This window comes from Astatotilapia calliptera, chromosome 12, assembly GCF_900246225.1.
Source record: "Astatotilapia calliptera chromosome 12, fAstCal1.2, whole genome shotgun sequence".
Classification (NCBI taxonomy): Eukaryota; Metazoa; Chordata; class Actinopteri; order Cichliformes; family Cichlidae; genus Astatotilapia; species Astatotilapia calliptera.
In genome coordinates, this window is record NC_039313.1 from 9,668,938 (window position 1) to 9,690,041 (window position 21,104).

Genomic DNA, 21,104 nt, shown 5'->3' on the forward strand with positions numbered 1-21,104 from the left:
TTTTTGACCAGGACATGTCCTTCAATGCACATATTAAACAAATATGTAAGACTGCGTTCTTCCATTTGCGCAACATCTCTAAAATTAGAAATATCCTGTCTCAGAGTGACGCTGAAAAACTAGTTCATGCATTTATTACTTCCAGGCTGGACTACTGTAATTCATTATTATCAGGATGTCCAAAAAACTCACTGAAAAGCCTTCAGCTAATCCAAAATGCTGCAGCAAGAGTACTGACAGGGACTAGAAAGAGAGAGCATATTTCTCCTGTTTTGGCTTCCCTTCATTGACTTCCTGTTAAATCCAGAATTGAATTCAAAATCCTGCTCCTCACATACAAGGTCTTAAATAATCAGGCCCCATCTTATCTCAATGACCTTGTAGTACCATATCACCCAATTAGAGCACTTCGCTCTTGCTCTGCAGGCCTACTTGTTGTTCCTAGAGTATTTAAAAGTAGAATGGGAGGGAGAGCCTTCAGTTTTCAGGCCCCTCTTCTGTGGAACCAGCTTCCAGTTTGGATTTGGGAGACAGACACTATCTCTACTTTTAAGATTAGGCTTAAAACTTTCCTTTTTGCTAAAGCATATAGTTAGGGCTGGACCAGGTGACCCTGAATCCTCCCTTAGTTATGCTGCAATAGACATAGGCTGCCGGGGGATTCCCATGATGCATTGAGTTTTTCCTTTCCAGTCACCTTTCTCACTCACTATGTATTAACAGACCTCTCTGCATTAAATCATATCTGTTATTAACCTCTGTCTCTCTTCCACAGCATGTCTTTTATCCTGTCTTCCTTCTCTCACCCCAACCGGTCGCAGCAGATGGCCGCCCCTCCCTGAGCCTGGTTCTGCCGGAGGTTTCTTCCTGTTAAAAGGGAGTTTTTCCTTCCCACTGTTGCCAAAGTGCTTGCTCATAGGGGGTCATATGATTGTTGGGTTTTTTTTCCTCTGTATCTATGAAGCGCCTTGAGGCGACTTATGTTGTGATTTGGCGCTATATAAATAAAATTGAATTGAATTGAATTGAATTGAATTGTTGGACTGCTTACCTGTCACAGATCACGAGCACAGAGTAGGAGTCGTAAACTTCAAGCAGCAGCTTTATTTGTTGAAAAAAAAGATACTTCATAAAACAAACTTTCAAAAAACAAACCAAAACCCCGAACAGGGAAACACAGAATTAAACACTAGGAAACGAGGAGCATGGAACATACTGGCATACAAATGCTACAATTATTACTATTATGATTTGTTTCCACGGTGCTGTCAGACAACATGGATGTTCTTTTTAAAATGAAAAAGAACCTGGAACCTGCATTGGTTCCAGGTTCTTTTTTTGCAGATATTATGTATTATTCCTACAAATCTAATTGTTTTTTCCATATTAAATTATTATCTTCAATTTCATAGGATTTAAGAAACGTACAGTAATTGGAACACTTTCAAAACAAAACTATCATTCTGTTTTTAACTACTAAGTGCCATATGTGAGTCAGAGAGAATGAATTTTACAGAGAACTGTAGAAGTAAGGTTAGATTTACTGTCAGAGGATGAGATAAAGCAGTGCCAGATATTAGAGCAGGAAGGTCAGATCTCAGAAAGCATACCAAAATTTGAGGAACCTGAGTGGACCACACCCACCATTATCGATTATGGATGAACAACTATGTGTAAGATAGTTTTTCCATTACAATGTGTTGAAGCCACCTTACTTCACCCTATCACGTGACCCATTGAGCCACCTGACCCATGATGTGAGTAGGAATTGAGACACCTGGGAAGGGATCTCATGACAGCATTGCAGGTGGCAGACAGATGGTGTCGTAAGCCACCTCCTCTGTTCATAGACAGTTGTTCACAGTGGACATAGATGACTTCTTACATTCTTCTTTCAGAGGTCAGCACTCCTTGCAGTAGTTGTGTTGGGGAGTTTTGTCCTCGATGAACCAATTTTTGTCTGAAGGCGTGGCTGGGTCTGAAGAGCACTGAGATGTTGTGTTTGGAGAAATTGGGGAGCCCATGGCACATCCATGTTTTTGTTTGTAGAAATCCTCATTGCATTTAAAAATTTCAATAAGAAGGGCTTATTAGAAGCAAGTGGACATGATTTATTGATATAAAGAATTCAAATAGAGGTTTTTGGTGGTTAGATTATGATGGCCCACAAAATCTCAGCAGTGATATGGATTACAGCAGGAACCCCCGACCCCCGCAGCCTAGTAGTAATGGGATGTCCGGCTCTTTTTAGAGAACCGGCTCTTTCGGCTCGCCTCACTAAAAAGAACCGGCTCTTTTGGCTCCGAACTGGCTCTTCAGGTTGTTTTGTTGCTTTAACTAATTTATTATTAACAATAATATAAAATTATGCACAAAAGGAATTACTAATGTAAAAAAAAGTGGTTTTATTTATATATGTTTATATATAAATATATGCTGTGGCCCCTAGAGACAAAACACGTACAAACTCCAAAAAGCACATACAAACTCCAAAACACATTTCTAGGATGAACTGAACTTCCAAAACAGAGCTACCTAGATCACCTAAATGACACAATTAAAAGCATGAAAGCATATGTGTATTGTTTGTGTTTTTATACACAAGCATTCATATATAGTCAAATAATTTTAAAAAAAAAGTTAATTTACCTGTTATTACCACACACCAAATCCGGTCGTTGGTACTTGCTGGCTTGTGTAGCCACTAGGTAACAAAAGCTCAACACTGCGCCTAGCATCCTGGAGCACTTCTGTTGTCTTTTGTATGTGTTTTGAGTTTTTATGTGCTTCTGAGTTTTTACGTGTTTTGGAGTTTTTACGTATTTTTACGTGATTTGAAGTTTGTATGTGCTTTGTCTGTAGGGGCCACCGTAAATATACTTTTATTTATTCACTCAACATAAAATGTAATAAATAAATCATATAATACAAAAAATCAACTATTCACATTTCAACTTTTAGCTATTTAAATTTTCAGCTTTTTCCTTTTACAAATTTAAAGTGAAACAACACAAAACACTGCAAACCACAACACAATTAAATATAAATTATAATATGAAAACAAAAAGAAGATGCATATTCTCTGTCATATGGACCTGCATGAATAAACTTTCTGAATCCTTTAGCATCTGCAACTGAATAGTTGTGGATGATTACTATACCTTTCTAATGTGACGTTGTTATCCCTGGCTCTTTCTCTGTCTCTCCCTCCTGCTCTGTTCCTGTGCTACTGAGTGTAACCAGTGTTGCCAACTCCTCAGTAAGAAAAATCGCTATTGGCTGTCCTAAAAGTCGCTTGAAGTCGCTAAATGACATCATCGCCTAATTTGCATAATTGGTCATGCTAATATAATTGTAACCTACGTTGTTGGAGAGAGAAATAACATCGTGGAAGAGACATAAAGTGAGTAAAAAACGTCCTAAATGCATTTAGAATTTATTTAGAACTACAAATTAAATTTATTTTAGCAATTATTGTTTTTTGTAATGTCACAATTCCAACCCTGCTCCTTTATTCGGGCTTGGACCGGCAAAAGTGACCCGAAATAGGCACTCTGGTGGAGTTACTTTGTGTGTGTGTGTGTGTGTGTGTGTGTGTGTGTTTATAAGCAGTTTTAAACTTGATCCACAAAACAACATAACAGTAAAAGAAGAACTGACTGCGTTACAGTCAGTGCGGGAGCAGCAGCTTTGCTCATGCGCGATTCATTTGCAGTTTGGACGCATAGGGGTGAACATCTCCTGCCCTGATAGCAGCTGGGGGAGGACTATCCTCTGCCTGTGAGCGCTTTGGCACGGGCGAGGTGCCCACAGCAGCACCCGCTGCTTGTTGAGAGTAAAAGCGATACGCGCTTTCACGTCAAAAAGTTGTCATAAATAAGTCTCCAATAACACCAGAAAAAGTCGCCAGATTTGTTGCTAGTCGCTTTTTAGAAAAAAAGTCGCTAAGGGGGTCTGAAAATTCGCTAAATATAGCGACAAAGTCGCTAAGTTGGCAACACTGAGTGTAACTACCGCCCCTCCCCCCTCTTCCCAGCGTAAAGCACAAGGCTCGCATGCTGAGTGAAGCGGAAAAAAGTGTGAGAGAGAGGCAGTGTTGCCAACTTAGCGACTTTGTCGCTATATTTAGCGAGTTTTCAGACCCCCTTAGCGACTTTTTTTCTAAAAAGCGACTAGCAACAAATCTGGCGACTTTTTCTGGTGTTCTTGGAGACTTATTTATGACAACTTTTTGACGTGAAAGCGCGTATCGCTTTTACTCTCAACAAGCAGCAGGTGCTGTAACGCAGTCAGTTCTTCTTTTACTCTTTTACTCTTATGTTCTTTTGTGGATCACAAGGTTTAAAACTACTTATAAACACACACACACAAAGTAACTCCACCAGAGTGCCTATTTTGGGTCACTTTTGCCGGTCCAAGCCCGGGTAAAGGAGCAGGGTTGGAATTATGACATTAAAAAAAAACAATAATTGCTAAAAGAAATTTAACTTGTAGTTCTAAATAAACTCTAAATGCATTTAGGACGTTTTTTTACTCACTTTATGTCTCTTCCACGATGTTATTTCTCTCTCCAACAACGTAGGTTACAATTAGATTAGCATGACCAATTATGCAAATTAGGTGATGACGTCATTTAGCGACTTTTAGGACAACCAATAGCGATTTTCCTTACTGAGGAGTTGGCAACACTGGAGAGAGGGGAGAGAAAGAAAAAAAACCCACGGCTCGCGATAAGGAGCTGGCTCGCGTCATTCACGTCAAAGACCCGGCTCTAAGAGCCATTTCGTTCGCGGCCGACCCATCACTAATGAGAAATACACCTAGTCAAATTTCTCACGATCAAAAAGTGGGTAAGTGTGCGTGCGTGTTGCTGTAGTTATTATTGTTGTTGGTGGTGAATGGGGTAAGCTTGTTAATGATATATTTAATCACAAGTGTTTGGGTGTTTATTTTGCTGACTTGTTAATTTCAGTTGTCAGACCACATCCTTTCAGCTCTCTATATAAAGCTGAGCGTCACAGTTTCAGTGCATACAGCATCTATGAGAGACAAAATGCAAAATGTTCTGCCTGAGTAATTTCAGTGTTTTAATTCCATGCATGCTCCTCTTGATCATCCAGCCAGGTGATTAATGATTTGTATTGAACTTTAATTAGATAATTAGATAATTTTCTCATGCATTTAAATAAGCAGAATGCATAGTCACATTATTGATATCTTTCAGCATTACAAAAGCAGCTGGTGAAGGATGTTTGTTACATGAATCTGTTTTCAGCTTCATCGTCTGCTGACTTTATGTGATGGATATTTCCTTTTTTTCTAGGTCATGGGTCCAAAATTATTGAAGGGAAAGAAGTCAAGCCACACTCGTTGCCTTTCATGGCCCATGTGGAAAGCAAAAAATCTTTCTGTGGAGGGACGTTAATCCATCCACAATGGGTCCTGACAGCTGCACACTGCACCAAGTAGGAACATGAGGACTTACACACACACACACAAAGAAGTATATGGTTCTATATATACATATCACAAATTCTTTATTTTCTTACCATAGATAGAAATATAGCAATCAAATTGGCATCATACATACTGTATGTGATTTTTATAGACAGGCCTGTAAGCCTGTAAGACACAAGTAGATTTGTCTGCATTGTCTGCAAATATTGATGTTGGTCATAATTCAAGAAATGAGAAAAAGATTAAATGTTTATTTAAAACAGAATAATCATGTTACAAACAAGAAGTGTGTGGTAAACACTGTCACTGAAAGAGAAATTGCACTCTGAAATTTTCATAACTGCAACATTAATATTGTTAAAATTCAGCTGGAGGAAAACTCCATGCAGTCTCTATAATAGCCATAAACCAAATATATATAATAACACACATTTACTATGATATTTTGATAATTGTTTTATTTAAAAAGGTTAATCTGACCTATTAACCTTTTATATAATTGAAATTTCACTAATATTTTTTTTCTTCCACAGTATGAGTAAGGTGACCCTGGGAGCACACTCAATCAGGAAAAAAGAAAAAGATTCTAAGCAGGTCCAAACGGTTGATAAACGTTTTCCTCATCCTAACTATTACAAGGCAATCAAGGGCAATGACCTCATGTTGCTCAAGGTAAAGTGATAATTCATTGTCCAAAAGCAAGTGAAAGAGAGATGCAATAATGTGAACAAGTTTGTTTGCAATCTTATATGATTTATTTCTGTGCATGTATGGACATATTTCAATAAATCACTGTGCCTGTTTTGGATTTTCCAAGCAAAATACAAATAAATGAGTGGTGTGTCAAGACTTTAGCACGTGCTGCCTATAGAGTAAATACTAAAATTCAAGGCCAGCTCTCTGTATGTAATGTAGTCATTATCAATATGTAATCTTCCTTTTTATATATATTTTTTTTTCAGTTGAAGAAACCAGTAAAGCAAACCAAGACAGTAAAATGTCTAAAGTTAGCCAAAACTGTCAAGGACCCTCCAGCTGGAAGCAAGTGTCTGGTTGCTGGATGGGGAGAAACTGAAAACAAGAAAACATCAGATGTTCTCCTGTCTGTCAATGTGACTGTGGTTGGTAGACGGACATGCAACTCTCGTGATTATTACAACCACAACCCAGTTATCACCAGTGACATGATATGTGCTGGTTCAAATGGTAAAAAAAAGGCTGATACCTGTCAAGTAAGTATATAGAAAGTATGTAAGGAAGTAAATATCCATCCAACTCAACACCCTTTTGACATTGTGACACCTGTAAGTTAGTCAAAGAAAGACTAATATATTTGTTCTTTTGCCAGGGGGATTCAGGAGGACCACTCGTGTGCAATGGAGTGCTGGTTGGAGTCACTTCTTTCGGAGAAGGTTGTGGTATCATTAAAAAACCTGGAGTCTACTCGTTTCTCTCAGAGAAACAACTCAAGTGGATCAAAAAAACAATGCAATCTTTAGAAATCTTATGAACCCACAGGTGTCAATCCATACAAGCTGAGCAAGAAGCAAATCTTTTCTTTGATAATAAATGTCCATGCCTTTAATGTAGACTGCTTACATGACCATTAGCCATTTTATCATTTCATATTCACATTATTTTCTGATATTTCAGTTTCTGTTAGCTTGATGAATTTTTTTGAGCATGCTCTTTTTTGTTGATTTTTCATTCCATCTATCCCTGCTTAAAACCCCTCATAGGATATTTTTTATAAACATTCTACTATATAATAAATCTTTCATTGTTTGTAACTCTTTCCAAGTGTCATTTTGTTTTTACTCTGACACCTTCTACCATCAAAGCTTGATATTTCAGTCCTTTGGTTTTAGTGTTCAAATTAAATAACTATAATGACTAAGAAAAGACAAATAAGACAATTAATGTAATGTCAACACAGAGAATATTAACTTGCAAAACATAGAAAGAAAAAAATGTGATTAAGCTCTCACTCAGAGCAGACCACAACAGACAAATGCTAAGTCTCTATATAGAGACTTAGACTATGACTTACTCAGTGTGCACATTTTCAGAGGACATGCCAGCACTATGTTCATAATCTCAGTATATGCCCCAACACTCTTTCAATTATCATTTCTTACCTCCAGAAATCCTGTTTCATTTTGATTCAACTGGTCCTCTTTTTACCTGAATAACACACGTAGTTTTTACTCATTATGATACATTTGACCACAAGTGTTAAATTAAAAGAAAAGAAAAGAAAAGAAAAGAAAAGAAAAATGTTGAAATCTCCCAATTCTTTGAATCTTTGGGCTGAAGGAGGGACAATACTCGGTGTATAAATGCTCAATCAACAATCATTTATTTCCATACAATTCAACAGTCAGAGCATTACAACGTCCGGACGGGAGAGATGCTACCAGAGGGTCAGGCACATGTCTCAAAATGGTGACGGGTTGCTCAGCTTTTTATAGTCTCTAGTGGCCCCCAGCTAGTCGTAAAAGCCAAAACATCACATTTTTTCTCTGTTACAGCGCCTAAGTTATGACCTCGGCAGTTGTTTCTCTGCTTTCTGTAAGGTGGGGGTGTGGAATGTGGTCTATCTATCTCCCCTGTCTTTAGACACAGAGTCTCCTGCTTACAACCTTCTCTTCATGATTCAACAATTAAGCATGTCAAGAAAACAGTGTAACACATTCCCAGCAGATCAAGGATACAGAGTGATGCACATTTATCTAATGAACTAATATGTGAATATGTTCTGTTAACTCAAAAGTATAATGAGAACTAAACTACATACAGCTCACACACTCTATATTAAAGGGTATAATGTGATCTACAGCAGTATTCTAATTCAACTACTTTGATTACATATATAAGGTAACATATAATAACAGAATAATCTAATAAAAAGCATGCAATTTTGCATGCCAAACAATAGACCACTTGTAATTAACGGGGGCCGAATCCCGCGGGATACCTACCGGGCAACCAGTCTAACCGGGTCCACTCCCGCGTCCAGGAATGGGTGGCTTGCCAAAGTTGACCTTCGCGCTCTCTTACTAGGATCAAATTGGTAACTTTAAGACCGTAACTGTGGCGTCCAACGTCTGCTGACCTATTGTAAAATTTATTATACTTCCACGGCAACACGTGAAAACAACTTTTCACAGACACTTAAAATAACTTTGCAGCAGACTTAAACATCAACCTGCAGTTCTTAGCAAAAATCTCTTGTTATAATGTTTCAACACCACTGAGCCAATTTAACAGTGAAGATCATCAACTCGGCGAACAGATAATTTAGAATTCATCCAATTTGCACATTTTGATTTAACAGGCTGTGCTTACCTTTGTATTGTCGAGCCAGCTCTCCATTCGCTTCATTTTACGATTTCACCTTAAGCCGAATTTGTCCTCTCAGCCGTAAAAGAATCCTGGGTTTTCGGCACTAAATAATAAATCTGGTTCTTGTCATTCTTTTACTGAATAGAGAGAACACGACTCAGTCAGTCAAAATATTTATAATTTTATTTAATCATCTTCCGGAAGAGAGAGACCTGCACAGCCCAAAAAGCCAGTTGCAAAATCTCTAGCATTAGAAATCAAAATGTGTATCATATACGTGTTAATTTGGTCCTTTCCACGTCACACATAGTTTTGATAAAAACAACTCCTTCTGTGTTACTAGTTTCGCTCTTTCTGTCTGGTTTCCTGTATTTTATTAATATACCTCTGCAGCTCTGCACTAAACTTCCTGTTTTTTAAACTTCCACTAACGTAAGCTTCTGTTGCTAAGATGACCTATCACCCTCTGACCTAGTTCTCTCTCACAGCTGGCCTTGCTTTATAGAGGCCTTTATTATTAAACTACATAAAACAATATAATCAGAAAATAAGCACCAAGAATATATATTTATTCCATAACAGAGGTCAGTTCCTTCATCATAATTATACAAATTCTCATGACCCTTGATCAACAACCACTGATCAAAGCCCAATGGTCAATAAAAAGGTTCCTTTAGATGCATTTGTTGGCCACATATGTATAGGCTGACCACATTTATTAATCAGGTGTAAAAACCGTGAATAATAATTTAATATATGAAAACAGCGTGAATGATAAATGTGCACAGCCTGTCGCGGTGGGGAACGCTGGGGTGTTTATTCAGTGGGCCCAAAAGCAGACACGGGATATACAGCAGACACAGGCTGACGTTCAAAAACAAAAAAGACAAGGCAAGGTGAAACAAGGGTGAAACTAATGTGACCAAGTGGTCGGCAGGGTTGGATAAAAAAAAACAACAACTAATAAACACGACAACACCACCTAATGGAATTTCACCCCCAGGAAATATATATGTAAGAAAAATAGATAAAAGAGGCCGCAGATTCAAGGATGCACACCGAGGCAGGTTGGCTCCAATATTAATACAGTTTTATTTAGTTAAAATAAATAAAATATTAGAAAACAAAATGTAGCGTCATTGTTGACAGTGTCCTAAAGTTAAAATAAAACAATCATGGAACTTGGACTTACCAGCAGCCGTGGACCCAAAAGAAAATCACACAAAAAGAAAATCACTAGAGTCCACCCGGTGGTGTACAAAGGAAAGTGTGAAAACGACCCACCAGAGGTGTGGACTCGAGTCACATGACTTGGACTCGAGTCAGACTCGAGTCATTAATTTTATGACTTTAGACTTGACTTGAAAAAATGTTCTAAGACTTGTGACTTGACTTGGACTTTTACACCAATGACTTGGGACTTGAATTGGACTTGAACCGGTTTACTTGAAAAGACTTGATATTTTACCCCAAATATAAAATTTAACATGCATATTATATAGAGATTGAAAATGTGACGTCATTCACGGGTAGAACCGCAAAGGATTCTGGGAACTCGTGGCAAGCGGTACTAGCGCACGCAGGCTTTCAATTGAAATCAGTCACACAGCGATAAAAAGAAACACAAAAATGTCAAGAAGCTGTTGTATTATTAACTGCAATAGCTGGTCGCATGACAGCCACGGGAAGCCGACGGGTAAAGAGATCGGTTGTTATCGGATTACGTCGTTGAAGAGAAATTGTTCGAGCCATGTTTCCGAAGTAACAAAGATGCGACTGGATTGCAGCCATTCAAAGACCAATTATAACGTCCCAGAACACTCCAGCTCACAGGTTAGTCTGCTCCAAGCATTTACACGAAGGTCAGTCTGCTGTTGTAGTTAATGCGTCATTTTCATAACATAACTGGTGATATAGGTTACAAGCAAGTCTGGCGCTGAACAGAAATTGTCGCGCTATGCTCCTGTGTTTATTGTGCATAAATAGTGAATTGTCCTGACAGAATATTGTGTTTCGCTTCTGTTATTATGGTACATTGACAAAAACACATACTTTTATTCACAGGGTAAAACAGTTGTTTTGTATCACTAATTGCCCAGTACGATTACAGCATACAATATTATTGTCACTGCTACATTTCTGTGATGCTACCAGAAATTATTTCCACTGCTAATTAACTACCGTTGAGCTCAAAGGTCCTATTAATAAACGGTTAACGAATGTGTATTTATGACGACGATTTGTGAGACTGGTAAACTTATGATACGTATGATGGTCTTTACTTTCTACACGGTGCATTTCAAGGTCCTGCACCCATCCGTCGGTAAACTGTACCTGGGCTTGTTGCAGTGACCGGAAGTTACTAAACTTCATGAGTGTATGCACTCACTCCAAGAAGCGTATAATTATAAATATGCATATAAATATGCTACGATGAGATAGCTGACTTCATCTAACTAGCAAATGTTTTCCAGGCTACGTTGGTGATGCAGTTTTTTTTAAAATTATATATTTTTTAAAATATCATTTATTTATGTATGATATTTTTGTCATGCGATTTTAAAGCTGGTCCTACAAGCGCATCCAAGAATAACATGCAGCTTATCTCAGAACTGTCGGTGAAAATTATTCTTGGAGCTAGGTTTAATTGAGCTGCATTTTAAAGAGGTGCAATTTCACAATTTGTGTATATTTTCTAAGTTCACTATTTTGTCATGTGTTGAGAAAAACACAGATTTAAAAATTACATGGTCTAATATTTACATTTAGCATATAACTGCAACATGCTTTTTTTCGGGGGTTTTTTAAAGACTCGAAAGGACTTGAAATTCAAAATTTCAGACTTGTGACTTTACTTGGACTTTTACACCAGTGACTTGAGACTCGACTCTGACTTGCCTGACATTACTTGAGACTTGACTTGAGACTTGAGGATAAAGACTTGAGACTTACTTGAGACTTGCAAAACAATGACTTGGTCCCACCTCTGCGACCCACCACCTGAGGTCCCAGGGCCACTGGCACGTCTTCCGTTCACTGAAATAAAACACAGAACTACACGTTAAAAGAATAAAATGACACTGAGCGTTAGGCTTGCTACATATCATAAAAACTAAAACTTCAATCTGTATTAGCTTTAATAAAAGAAATCACAAATGCACGCACGCACACACACACACCAAACTGGAAGGCTTACACCCCACAAGTCAAACTATGACTCGTCCTGGTGGCAACTGTCCAGACCTCGATCACAAGCCGGTGTTCTGGGAATCCATCCTACCTCAAAAAACATCCTACCCAATGTTTCTGCGCAGACGCGGCGCATGCGCACAACACCAATGCCGAATTAACTTCTTTTTCGCTCACCCATCCGGAATACTTCTTAAGGTTATGGTTAGGGTTAGGGGTAGGGGTAGGTTTAGTCACAAGTCACCGTCAAATTATAATACGGGTAGGACGATTTGTCAGAGTAGGTAGGATGGTTTCTCAGAACACCGGCTTAACTTTATACGGACTGACGCCACACTGCAATCAATATGCAGGTGGGTTCCCAGTTAACCCAGTTGCGTAGTCGAGAGGGGGTAGGGACAAATAAGTAAATACTTCTGCCTACTCCTTTTCAAACAAATAATGGAATGATATTTTGTAATGATTGTGAAGGCACATGTTTGAAATAAAAATGAACTGAACTGAACTGAACTGAACTGAACTGAGAGAGCGAGCGCAGGAGAGAGTGAGGGCGGTGGAATTTGATCAGAGGCAGTCACACCACGTGGGCTCTGAATTTTTGTGGCCTGTTTAATCACAGTGATTCATAACATGAAACATGCAGGTAACTTGCACTCACTGTGACACTGGCTCTCAGTTTCCATACTACACCACTAGATGGTGTTCTCTGCCATATGGTTTGAGCAGTGTGTGCCTTCAGCCTAGCAAACGAAACTAGAAAACTAATCATTTAAAAACATATGAACAAGTGGTTAAACTGATTAATGCTATTTTTGATCAACACTGACTATTGTGGCAACATTAATACCTTTTTCTGCAGTGCACAATAAATCAAATTTAGTCAGTATTTGGGATTTTCCACAATTAGCAAGATTTGATCAATACTACTACTTAAAGGGCAAAGTAAAAGCAAATCAAGTGCTCCTTCAATCAGCACCTTACCATGTGCCTGCAGCCACCAGTCACAGTTGTTTCCTGTATGCTGTAGTTTCCTGAAAAGGAAAACAGTCTGTAAAAAAAAAAACAGATGTACAACAAAAAGCCAAGCAAACAAAAGCAACAGATGATCAGCATTGTTTGGATACACTCTGGCTTTAGTGCAAGTGACTAAGAAGAATTCATATGAAAATAGTGATGTAGAGTTGTGTATGCCCTGCAAAACAACACAACTAATGTTCAAAATATGAATCGCACACTGGCAGTATATTGGCAGTTGGTGGGTAGCTATGGACTTCTACCTGCAGAGAGTGTCTGTTTTCCGATGGGGCTGTGCCAAAAATATGTGGTACAACTGGTCTGTAGACTACTTTTGGTCAATCAGCTAGCTGAATAGAAGAGAAAAGTTATAACAGCTGAAGTGAAACCAAGTGTTAAAAACAACAAAACGTTTCCTTGGTAGTCACTGTTTGTACTTTTCATTATGTATTTTTTGATCTATGGTGTTTGATTCCCTCTTCTCCCATTCCTGGTAAGCTCAGCTATCCAGCCCTTCCCTAATGCATGCCACTAGTCATCCAGACCGCATTCAATCAATGCACAGGATCATTCACAACAAGCAACGCAATGTTCGGATTTTGTAGGACTGCACAGGGGCATGTTTGCATTAGTTGAATACCCCTCTCTGTATGCTGTCCATAGGCAAATCCCTCTACAAATGGAAACATAAATTAGGCATAAATCTTTCAACCACCTTACAACACACTTCAAACTGCAGAATAGTTTTTGCATGAAGACCAAGAAAAAAAGTGCAGTGGCTGTTAACACGTATCACAAATACACACTGGCCTCAATACAAACATAAACCAATTGCATAACTATTTAAACAAATATGCCAGTCCACAAGAATTTTTCAATGTAGTAGTACAAACACCGTATGAAAAACATCACAAATAAAATGAGGGGGACCTCAGAGCTGTGGAACACTTTTCTAAGCATTTTATTCAAGTAAAATGAAATATAATACTATACAGTATAATGAAGCAGCTGAGTTACTGCATTTGGATATATTGTACATATACAATATGGAACATTTACACTACCGGTCAAAAGTTTTAGACCATCCTCACCCCATCAAACTAAACTTTTGGAATTGTTCAGTTTTCGCAAGGCTCTGGGTGAGCAACACGTTCTCATTCCCAAAGCGAAACATTTTATTCTAGGTGACAAATTGGTGGTATATTACGCTTCTGGGCACCCAACACGTCCCTATATTAGGAGATCAGAAAAATAAGGACACATGACAACCATTTGGAATGAATCGACACATGTACGTTCATTTTACTTAAATCGCTTTGGAAAACACTATCTAACATCATTAAAGTCGTGGTTAACGTTAGGGAAAAGGTTAGGGTTAGGGCTGGAATACATGGCTGGAATGTCTATTACTCTGGGAGTGTCATTCTACTGGGTTTATCCATAACCTGGCATGTAGCATAAGAATGCAGAAGGTCACACTTTGTTGTTCCTCAGGGACGCAGCGGGATGTGACAAATCATCAGTATATTATGCCTCAGGAGTGAAAATGGGCTGGGGTTAGAATCTGTTCTTGAATCTGTTCATGAGCATGAATTGTCTTCCAGAGAGCAGCAGCTTTGACAGGTCGTGTCTGGGTTTGCACGTTCTTTCATGATATTGGCAGCTCTGCTGGGACAGGAAAAACTGAAAAGTTCCTCCAAAAACAGCAGTGCACAGCCAAGGAGTTTCTGATTTTCATGTCTTTTTGAAGGCCTCAGTAAGCTGATTTTCACATTCTTTCAGTACCCATCCTCTCACTCCATGCAGGAGGGTGACAGCTCTAACCGCACACCTTACATTATGCTCTAGCACTGTGAAGGTGTGGCTGTAGTTATCACAAGGATGCTAGCTCCTTTCTGTGAAGCCCTTTAACTCTCTCACCTTTACCAAATAGGTGAGCACACCACCAGCTGAACACTTGTTGGTCTTGTGATGTTTTGCCTGCCCTGCCAGACTTATCCCATCTTCCTCCCCTCACTCACAACCAGACGTAGCAGATGGCCTTTCTGAGCCTGGTTCTGCCAGAGGCTTCTTCCTGTTAAAAGGGAGTTTTTCCTTCTCACTGTTGCCAAGTGCCTTCTCAAAGAGGTTTTTTTGATTGTTGAAGTTTTCTTTTTATTACTGTAGGGTCTTTACATCAACAGGTAAAGCACCTTGAGGCAACTACTGTTGTGATTTAGTGCTATAGAAATAAAACTGAATATTTGCCAAGGCAAGTAAAGCCCCTTGATCTTCTTTTTAAAGATCACTATACCTTTCTGATGGCTATTTTTGGGGTGGCTCTAGTTGTGCTATAAAAGGTTTGGTTGCCAGGTCTGAAAGTTGTGTCACTTCTAATTTCCTTTGTCATCCAAGGCTAGGCCTGGACATGTTTGTCAACAGTAACATTGCCAACACAGTGATGTACACAGAAGAAAACATTTGATGTGTGCACTTAGCCAACTTAGTTCAAACCTTGTCTCATACCCGCAAGGACACTTTTGCACGCCTTTGTGGTGGCTTGTATTTTGCTCCTAAGTGGAGTGTATTCTGGGATCACGAGTAGAGATAAAAGCTACTTTCAGTGGGTGGTTCTCTTTGCTTGATTTGGCAGAAAGAAAAATGATCTGTCAACTCATTCACCCAGCGGTGCAGAAAGAGTTAAATTACGTTCTCTACTGGAGTCCTACGTCATGTGACAAATATGGCCAATGTGATTGGCTGTGCCTTTCAGGGAGCTCTGTTTACTTTTAGCAGCGGCAAGCCTGCGCTGCAAGGACCTGCAAGGAGGAGAGGAGGATGGCAGCAAAAAGGAAGAACCTGGATATAAGAAAGTATTAAAAACATTATGTAATTATTACTAAATGTTGTTAAGTCCTTAAAGTCATATTCTTTTATTGTCATAACTGTATTTGAAGCTATTTTTATTTTTGTATGAAACCTGATTCATATGGAATATGGCTGAAGTAAACTAAAGCCTAAAATACTTTAGTCAGTCATTTGTTTAATAGTAATTTAACATTATATAATTCACATTTAAAACTATGAATTGTAATTTTAAATGGTTTAAAAGCATGTAGAATAGCATATGTAGGCAAGTACATTTCTCCTTTTTTTATCAAGAAGCAAAGACAAAAAGGAAAAAAAAAAGAAACAGGGCAGGGTTCGGCGGTTGAATCATCCGTCCCCACCAATGCCAAAACCAAATCTACACCCTTGGCAGCATCATAAAATTTGCAGGGAATTACTTATAGATAGATTTTAAAACTACCTGCAAATTTTAAGCATAATCTTTCCAAGAGGAAAGGATTAGTACTATGGCCACATTTTTTAATTATTATTTTTATTTACTTTATTTCATGTTATCTAGTTTATTAGGCTTAAGTTAGTTTACAATATCTTATCAGTACACATTCAACAATTTTTATTTGTGCTGGGTGTGCTAAAGAATGTGGACACATTCACAAAACTAAGGTTCAAAATATAATCTCTGTATTGTGTTAAAACACAGTCATTATTATTTCATTTGATCCGTTTGGTTTTTTGTTTTTTTCAGTTGACTAAAACGTTACCTGAAACGCAAGTCTGTGTAAGAAATTAAAAACAAGAGATAAAATCTACTTACCTTGGCATCAGTCCTGTTCCTTTACAGGTGAAGGGGGAAAACATACCACACCTATCAAATTCCATCATGTCTTTTATTTGAGCTCTTAGTGAATTAAACTGACCAGACACCTGCTTTTGTGTTTACTCTGTTTCCATGGGCACCCACAAAAGCTCACAGGCCCACCTCGATGCGGGTGAAACTATCAAAGTTTGCCACACCCATGCAAACTTATCTTGTCAGTGTTTACGCAAGTCTTTGTCATGTTTAAATAGCCCTCCCTATCACTGTCTCTCTCTGTCTCATACACACACATCCACACACATAAAATCAGAGTAAATGTTTACCTAGAGTTGGGTACATGTCCAAGTTGGAGGAGCCTTGCCTTGCCTTTTCTCACTTGTGACGCAACACTGCAGGCATAGAGTGAAGCCTTGTTTTATAACTGAAACTGGAAGCTCGTATATCTCAGGAGGTGATTCAGCATCTTTATCTCTGAGTTAAAGTGCAAACAAATATGCTTTGACGCAATGGCCCAAAGATAAGATGACTAAAGTCCGTTTTAAAACCTGTGCCCTCCTACAAAGATGTAAAGGATGTTCTGTTGCTTTGTTTGATTTTTTTCTTAAATCAGACATTGGATCTGTACGTGATGTGAAGGTTTGATTTTTCAGATCGTGAAACATATTGCAAAACAAACTGAAGCGTACTAACTTTGCGTTATATAAAGGTTGCATGAAATTTAGTGCAGTATAAACAGGTTATTTTTCCATGTTTTGGTAAATTTACCAGTAATGTAGTGGTGCACAGTGGCTTTGGTGTTCTTGATTCTCTGTATTTGTATCAACTCATGTTCTACATAACAGGGTAAATAAACTAGAATTAAAAATTACTCAAACATAACTTCAAAATTATTTATATGATGTTATTATTTTAATATAGCATGTTTTTCAGTTCACTTTGCCAAAAATAGCTGATAGAAACATCCTCAAAAAAGCTACGTTTCACTTTCTTGCTTTAAGTACATTTTCAGAGGCTTTACTTTTTCACTCTTACATGAGTAAATAAGTTGAATCAGTATTTTATCTTTTACCAGAGTATTTTAACACAAATCTGTAGTTCTACTTAGGTACAGAATACCTGTACTTTTGCCACCTGTTTATAAGTGTAACACAATGTAACACTGAAGCTGCTGACAAGTACCAGAATTAAGTAACAGTAAAAAGTTATTTAAAGTCCGTCTATAATATGGCATAAAAAAGCTACAAATTTTGACAAAGAAAAAATGTTCTAACACAAAATGTAAACTAACTTTGTTATAATCGCATGTTCTTGTGTGTTTGCAACTGACACCCCGCCACATGGACTTTCTGTTTTTTCCTTCCTCTGATTCCTTGACAGTTTCCATCTGTAAAACGAATTATAATGAGAAAGCAACACATTAGAATGCAAACGTCAGACATACTAAACTCACTGTCTATATTATAGTCTATATCAGAGGTTCCCAAAGTGTGGGGCCCACCCCCAAGGGGGGCGCAGAGCCATTGCAGTGGGGGCGCGGTATGAGAAAAAAGAAAAAAAAAAAGAACGCTTGGACACTGCTAGCATAATGGACAGGTTTTGACGGGGCTCCCACACAAACGCAAAGCAGGAGATGAAGCATCGCCAAATATGTTTCCAAACCAACTTCCTTCCAAGCCAAAGACTAGAAAATATGGTGAAGCATATCTTCAAAAATACCCGTGTAGGTGTGGACATAGTGTAAAAGAGTTAGTCGTGTATTTTATTACTACCTGTAATTTATTGCAGTTTACTTTTATTTGTGTTTACTGAATGTTTGAGGTGTGAAATTAACCGCAATGGAGTTTTAAAACAAAATATGGGTGTCTGTGGTTGGAGGATGTGTTTGTGTTTGTGTGGGGGGTGTTAGGTGGTGGTGGTGGGGGCGCAAAGATTTTTCTTGTAAAACAAAGTTTGGGAACCACTGGTCTATATGATATTTGCTTACTGATCATTAATTTCACACAAGCGCAGTAAGAATTTTGCAGATGGAAAATTGAGCTCAAATGGCAAAGTTCCAAAGATGGATGTGGTCTGACCAACAAGTATGGAGCAAAGGATTACCAGAGTAGGTCAGCCAATAGGACACTGGCCTCTGTACACACCAGTTCCTCATTCAGTTTAAGTTGTGATATTTTTATGACTCCCTTCATCAAGGTTTATTATCTGGTGCATAAATAAGTTATATGCAGATTAAAAAAATAGCGCTTTTTGATCAAAGTATAGTATTAAGTCATTCAAACTTCTGGGATATTGATGTGATCAGTTAACAACAGGTGAACTAGAGGGGCAACAATGAGACAATGCCAAGACAGGAGTAGTTTTACAGGTGGAGGCCACTGACATTTTTCCCTCTTCCTCTTTTCTCACTGTTTTTGGCTACGATCAGTGTCACTACTGGTAGAATGAGGCAATACCTGGACCCTACAGATGTTGCACAGGTAGTCCAGCTCCTCCAGGATGGCATATTAATACATGCCAATGGCCACTGTTAAGAATTTCTCTGACCAAATAACCAGAAAACAGACTTCATGAAGGTGGCTAATGTCTTCTACAGGGCCCTGTGTTAGGGTCCCTGGGTCGTTGACCCAGTGTTTTGTGTTTTTGGTTCTTTGATTTTGTTATTTCATTATATTCTAGCTTTGCTTTATGGGTTTTAGGATCATTCTTAGTTTAGGTTCTCTGGGTGGGGTTGGTTAGAGTTTTAGTGTTCTGGTTTTCTGTCTGTGTTCCATAGTTGCTGTCTTCCCTGTCTGCTGTATCCCCACATCCAGTCAGTGTTTGTGTCTGCCCTGGTCCCACGTCTCTGTTCCCTCTGTAGTGCCTGCATGTGAGTCTGTGTTATGTGTTTCCTGTTTTACTTTGAAGGTCTCTGTCTTATCTCAGTGTGTTCAGGTTACGCTTCTTTGGTCTCGTCAGTTCTGATTTGTCCCAGCTGTGTTTCCCTCCTGTTACTCATTCCCTGATTGCTCCCTCTGTGTATTTAAGCCCTGTGTTTCTCTGTGTCTGTGTCGCGATGTACCGTTTATTTTGCTGTGTGTTTTGCCAGTCCACCGGTGTTAGTTTATTTTCAGTTTTTCCCAGTTATGTTATGTTTGCGTTCAGCATTAAAGCTGTTTTGGTTTAAGTTTGTCTCCGGAGTCTGCATCTTGGGTCCTATTCCTGTTTGCACACAGCCGTCACCTAACACCCTGTAGCCACTGACACTCAAGGTGGAGCCCAGTTGGAATTCCTTTGTTTCCTAATGTTTTTGAGCAGTATTTACCTGCCATGATGGCCCTGTTATCTTTTTCATTTTGTCGGCCTTTGTGTGTATTTATGTCATCACAGAAAAATGCCATCCTGCAGGAGACACCTACTGTAGTGGTAACTCCCACAAAAAGGGCTTTGCATACTGAGGTTGTATAATGTATAATCATTTTCATACATGCTGTATGGCCAAGAACATTTTTAGACATTACCCAACAGAGCTGAATGTGACAACATAAATCTTCCACTCAATGCACAGTCTTTACCCTGCACTGTCTCAACCCTGACAGCCACCCAGGGCTAGGTCTGTGATTACATCAGTTCTGTCAGTCTGTGGGCAGATTTTGTCAACAAAGTTCCACAAAAACTACAAAATCTAGTTCTAAAACTTTACAGGTATGTAGTTTTAATCTAAACGAAGTCTATGTTTTAAGATAGGGGAAAACCTAATGGGGCTGCAGATATTGTGATCTCAAAAAGCAATGCCACAAATAGTTTTTGTCTAACAAATCAAGTGACGCAAGATTCATACGTTCAAACTCAACACACTCTCACAGCAACTTGTCACATACTAATGTGTCTAATATTTTTCTCTTTTGTACTTCGTCTTACTATAATTTGTAACTTTTTTTGTTTGGTTCAGGTTTAAATAAAAACTCTCACGACATTGAACCTTTGCCTGAGATTTCATTGTCTAATTTAGATGGCGAGTGAGCGAGTGATCAGACTCGCTTGCTTCTGGAAAAATGATATGTAACCACTGTAACCTGGTGTCACTATAGTGATGAGATTGAATTGAAAATGTCATCATTACTAACACTCTCTCTCTTTTTTTTAAAGCTGAGTATAAAGCATGAACTCCAGCGACTTTCTGCTTATCCAGATAAGTTTGTGTAACATTTGTCCTTTTGACATGAATGCATTGTGACTGCAGCCAAATCTGCCTGTGAAACAGTTGGTCTTTCTTTACGCAATGTGCTTTAGTCTTCTTTGTCCTGAACCATATAATTATGTTTTTTTTTTTGTTGTTTTTTCCCTACATTTGTGTTGTGAGAGACTTTTAAATTACCCAAGCACTCTAAAAATAGCTCAGACTAGACGCACCCCTGTTTCTTTTTATCAGTTAGACAGTGCACGAGCACGTTCAACATTCATTCAAAAGTTCTCT

The 21,104-nt window shown here is 38.5% G+C and overlaps 1 protein-coding gene across 2 annotated transcripts; it reads left to right on the forward strand.

The window, feature by feature from the left end:
* The first annotated feature begins 4,746 nt into the window (after positions 1-4,746).
* LOC113033751 (granzyme A-like) lies at positions 4,747-7,184 on the forward strand. Of its 2 annotated transcripts, none has more exons than XM_026187831.1 (5): positions 4,747-4,850; positions 5,324-5,465; positions 5,991-6,129; positions 6,420-6,689; positions 6,806-7,184. In XM_026187831.1, exons 1-5 carry the CDS (start codon positions 4,808-4,810, stop codon positions 6,965-6,967), a joined length of 756 nt encoding a protein of 251 aa, XP_026043616.1. In that variant the 5' UTR covers positions 4,747-4,807; the 3' UTR covers positions 6,968-7,184. The 2 variants fall into 2 exon arrangements, with proteins under 2 accessions (XP_026043616.1, XP_026043615.1); XM_026187830.1 differs by having other exon boundaries at positions 4,784-5,124.
* The last annotated feature ends 13,920 nt before the right edge of the window (positions 7,185-21,104 follow it).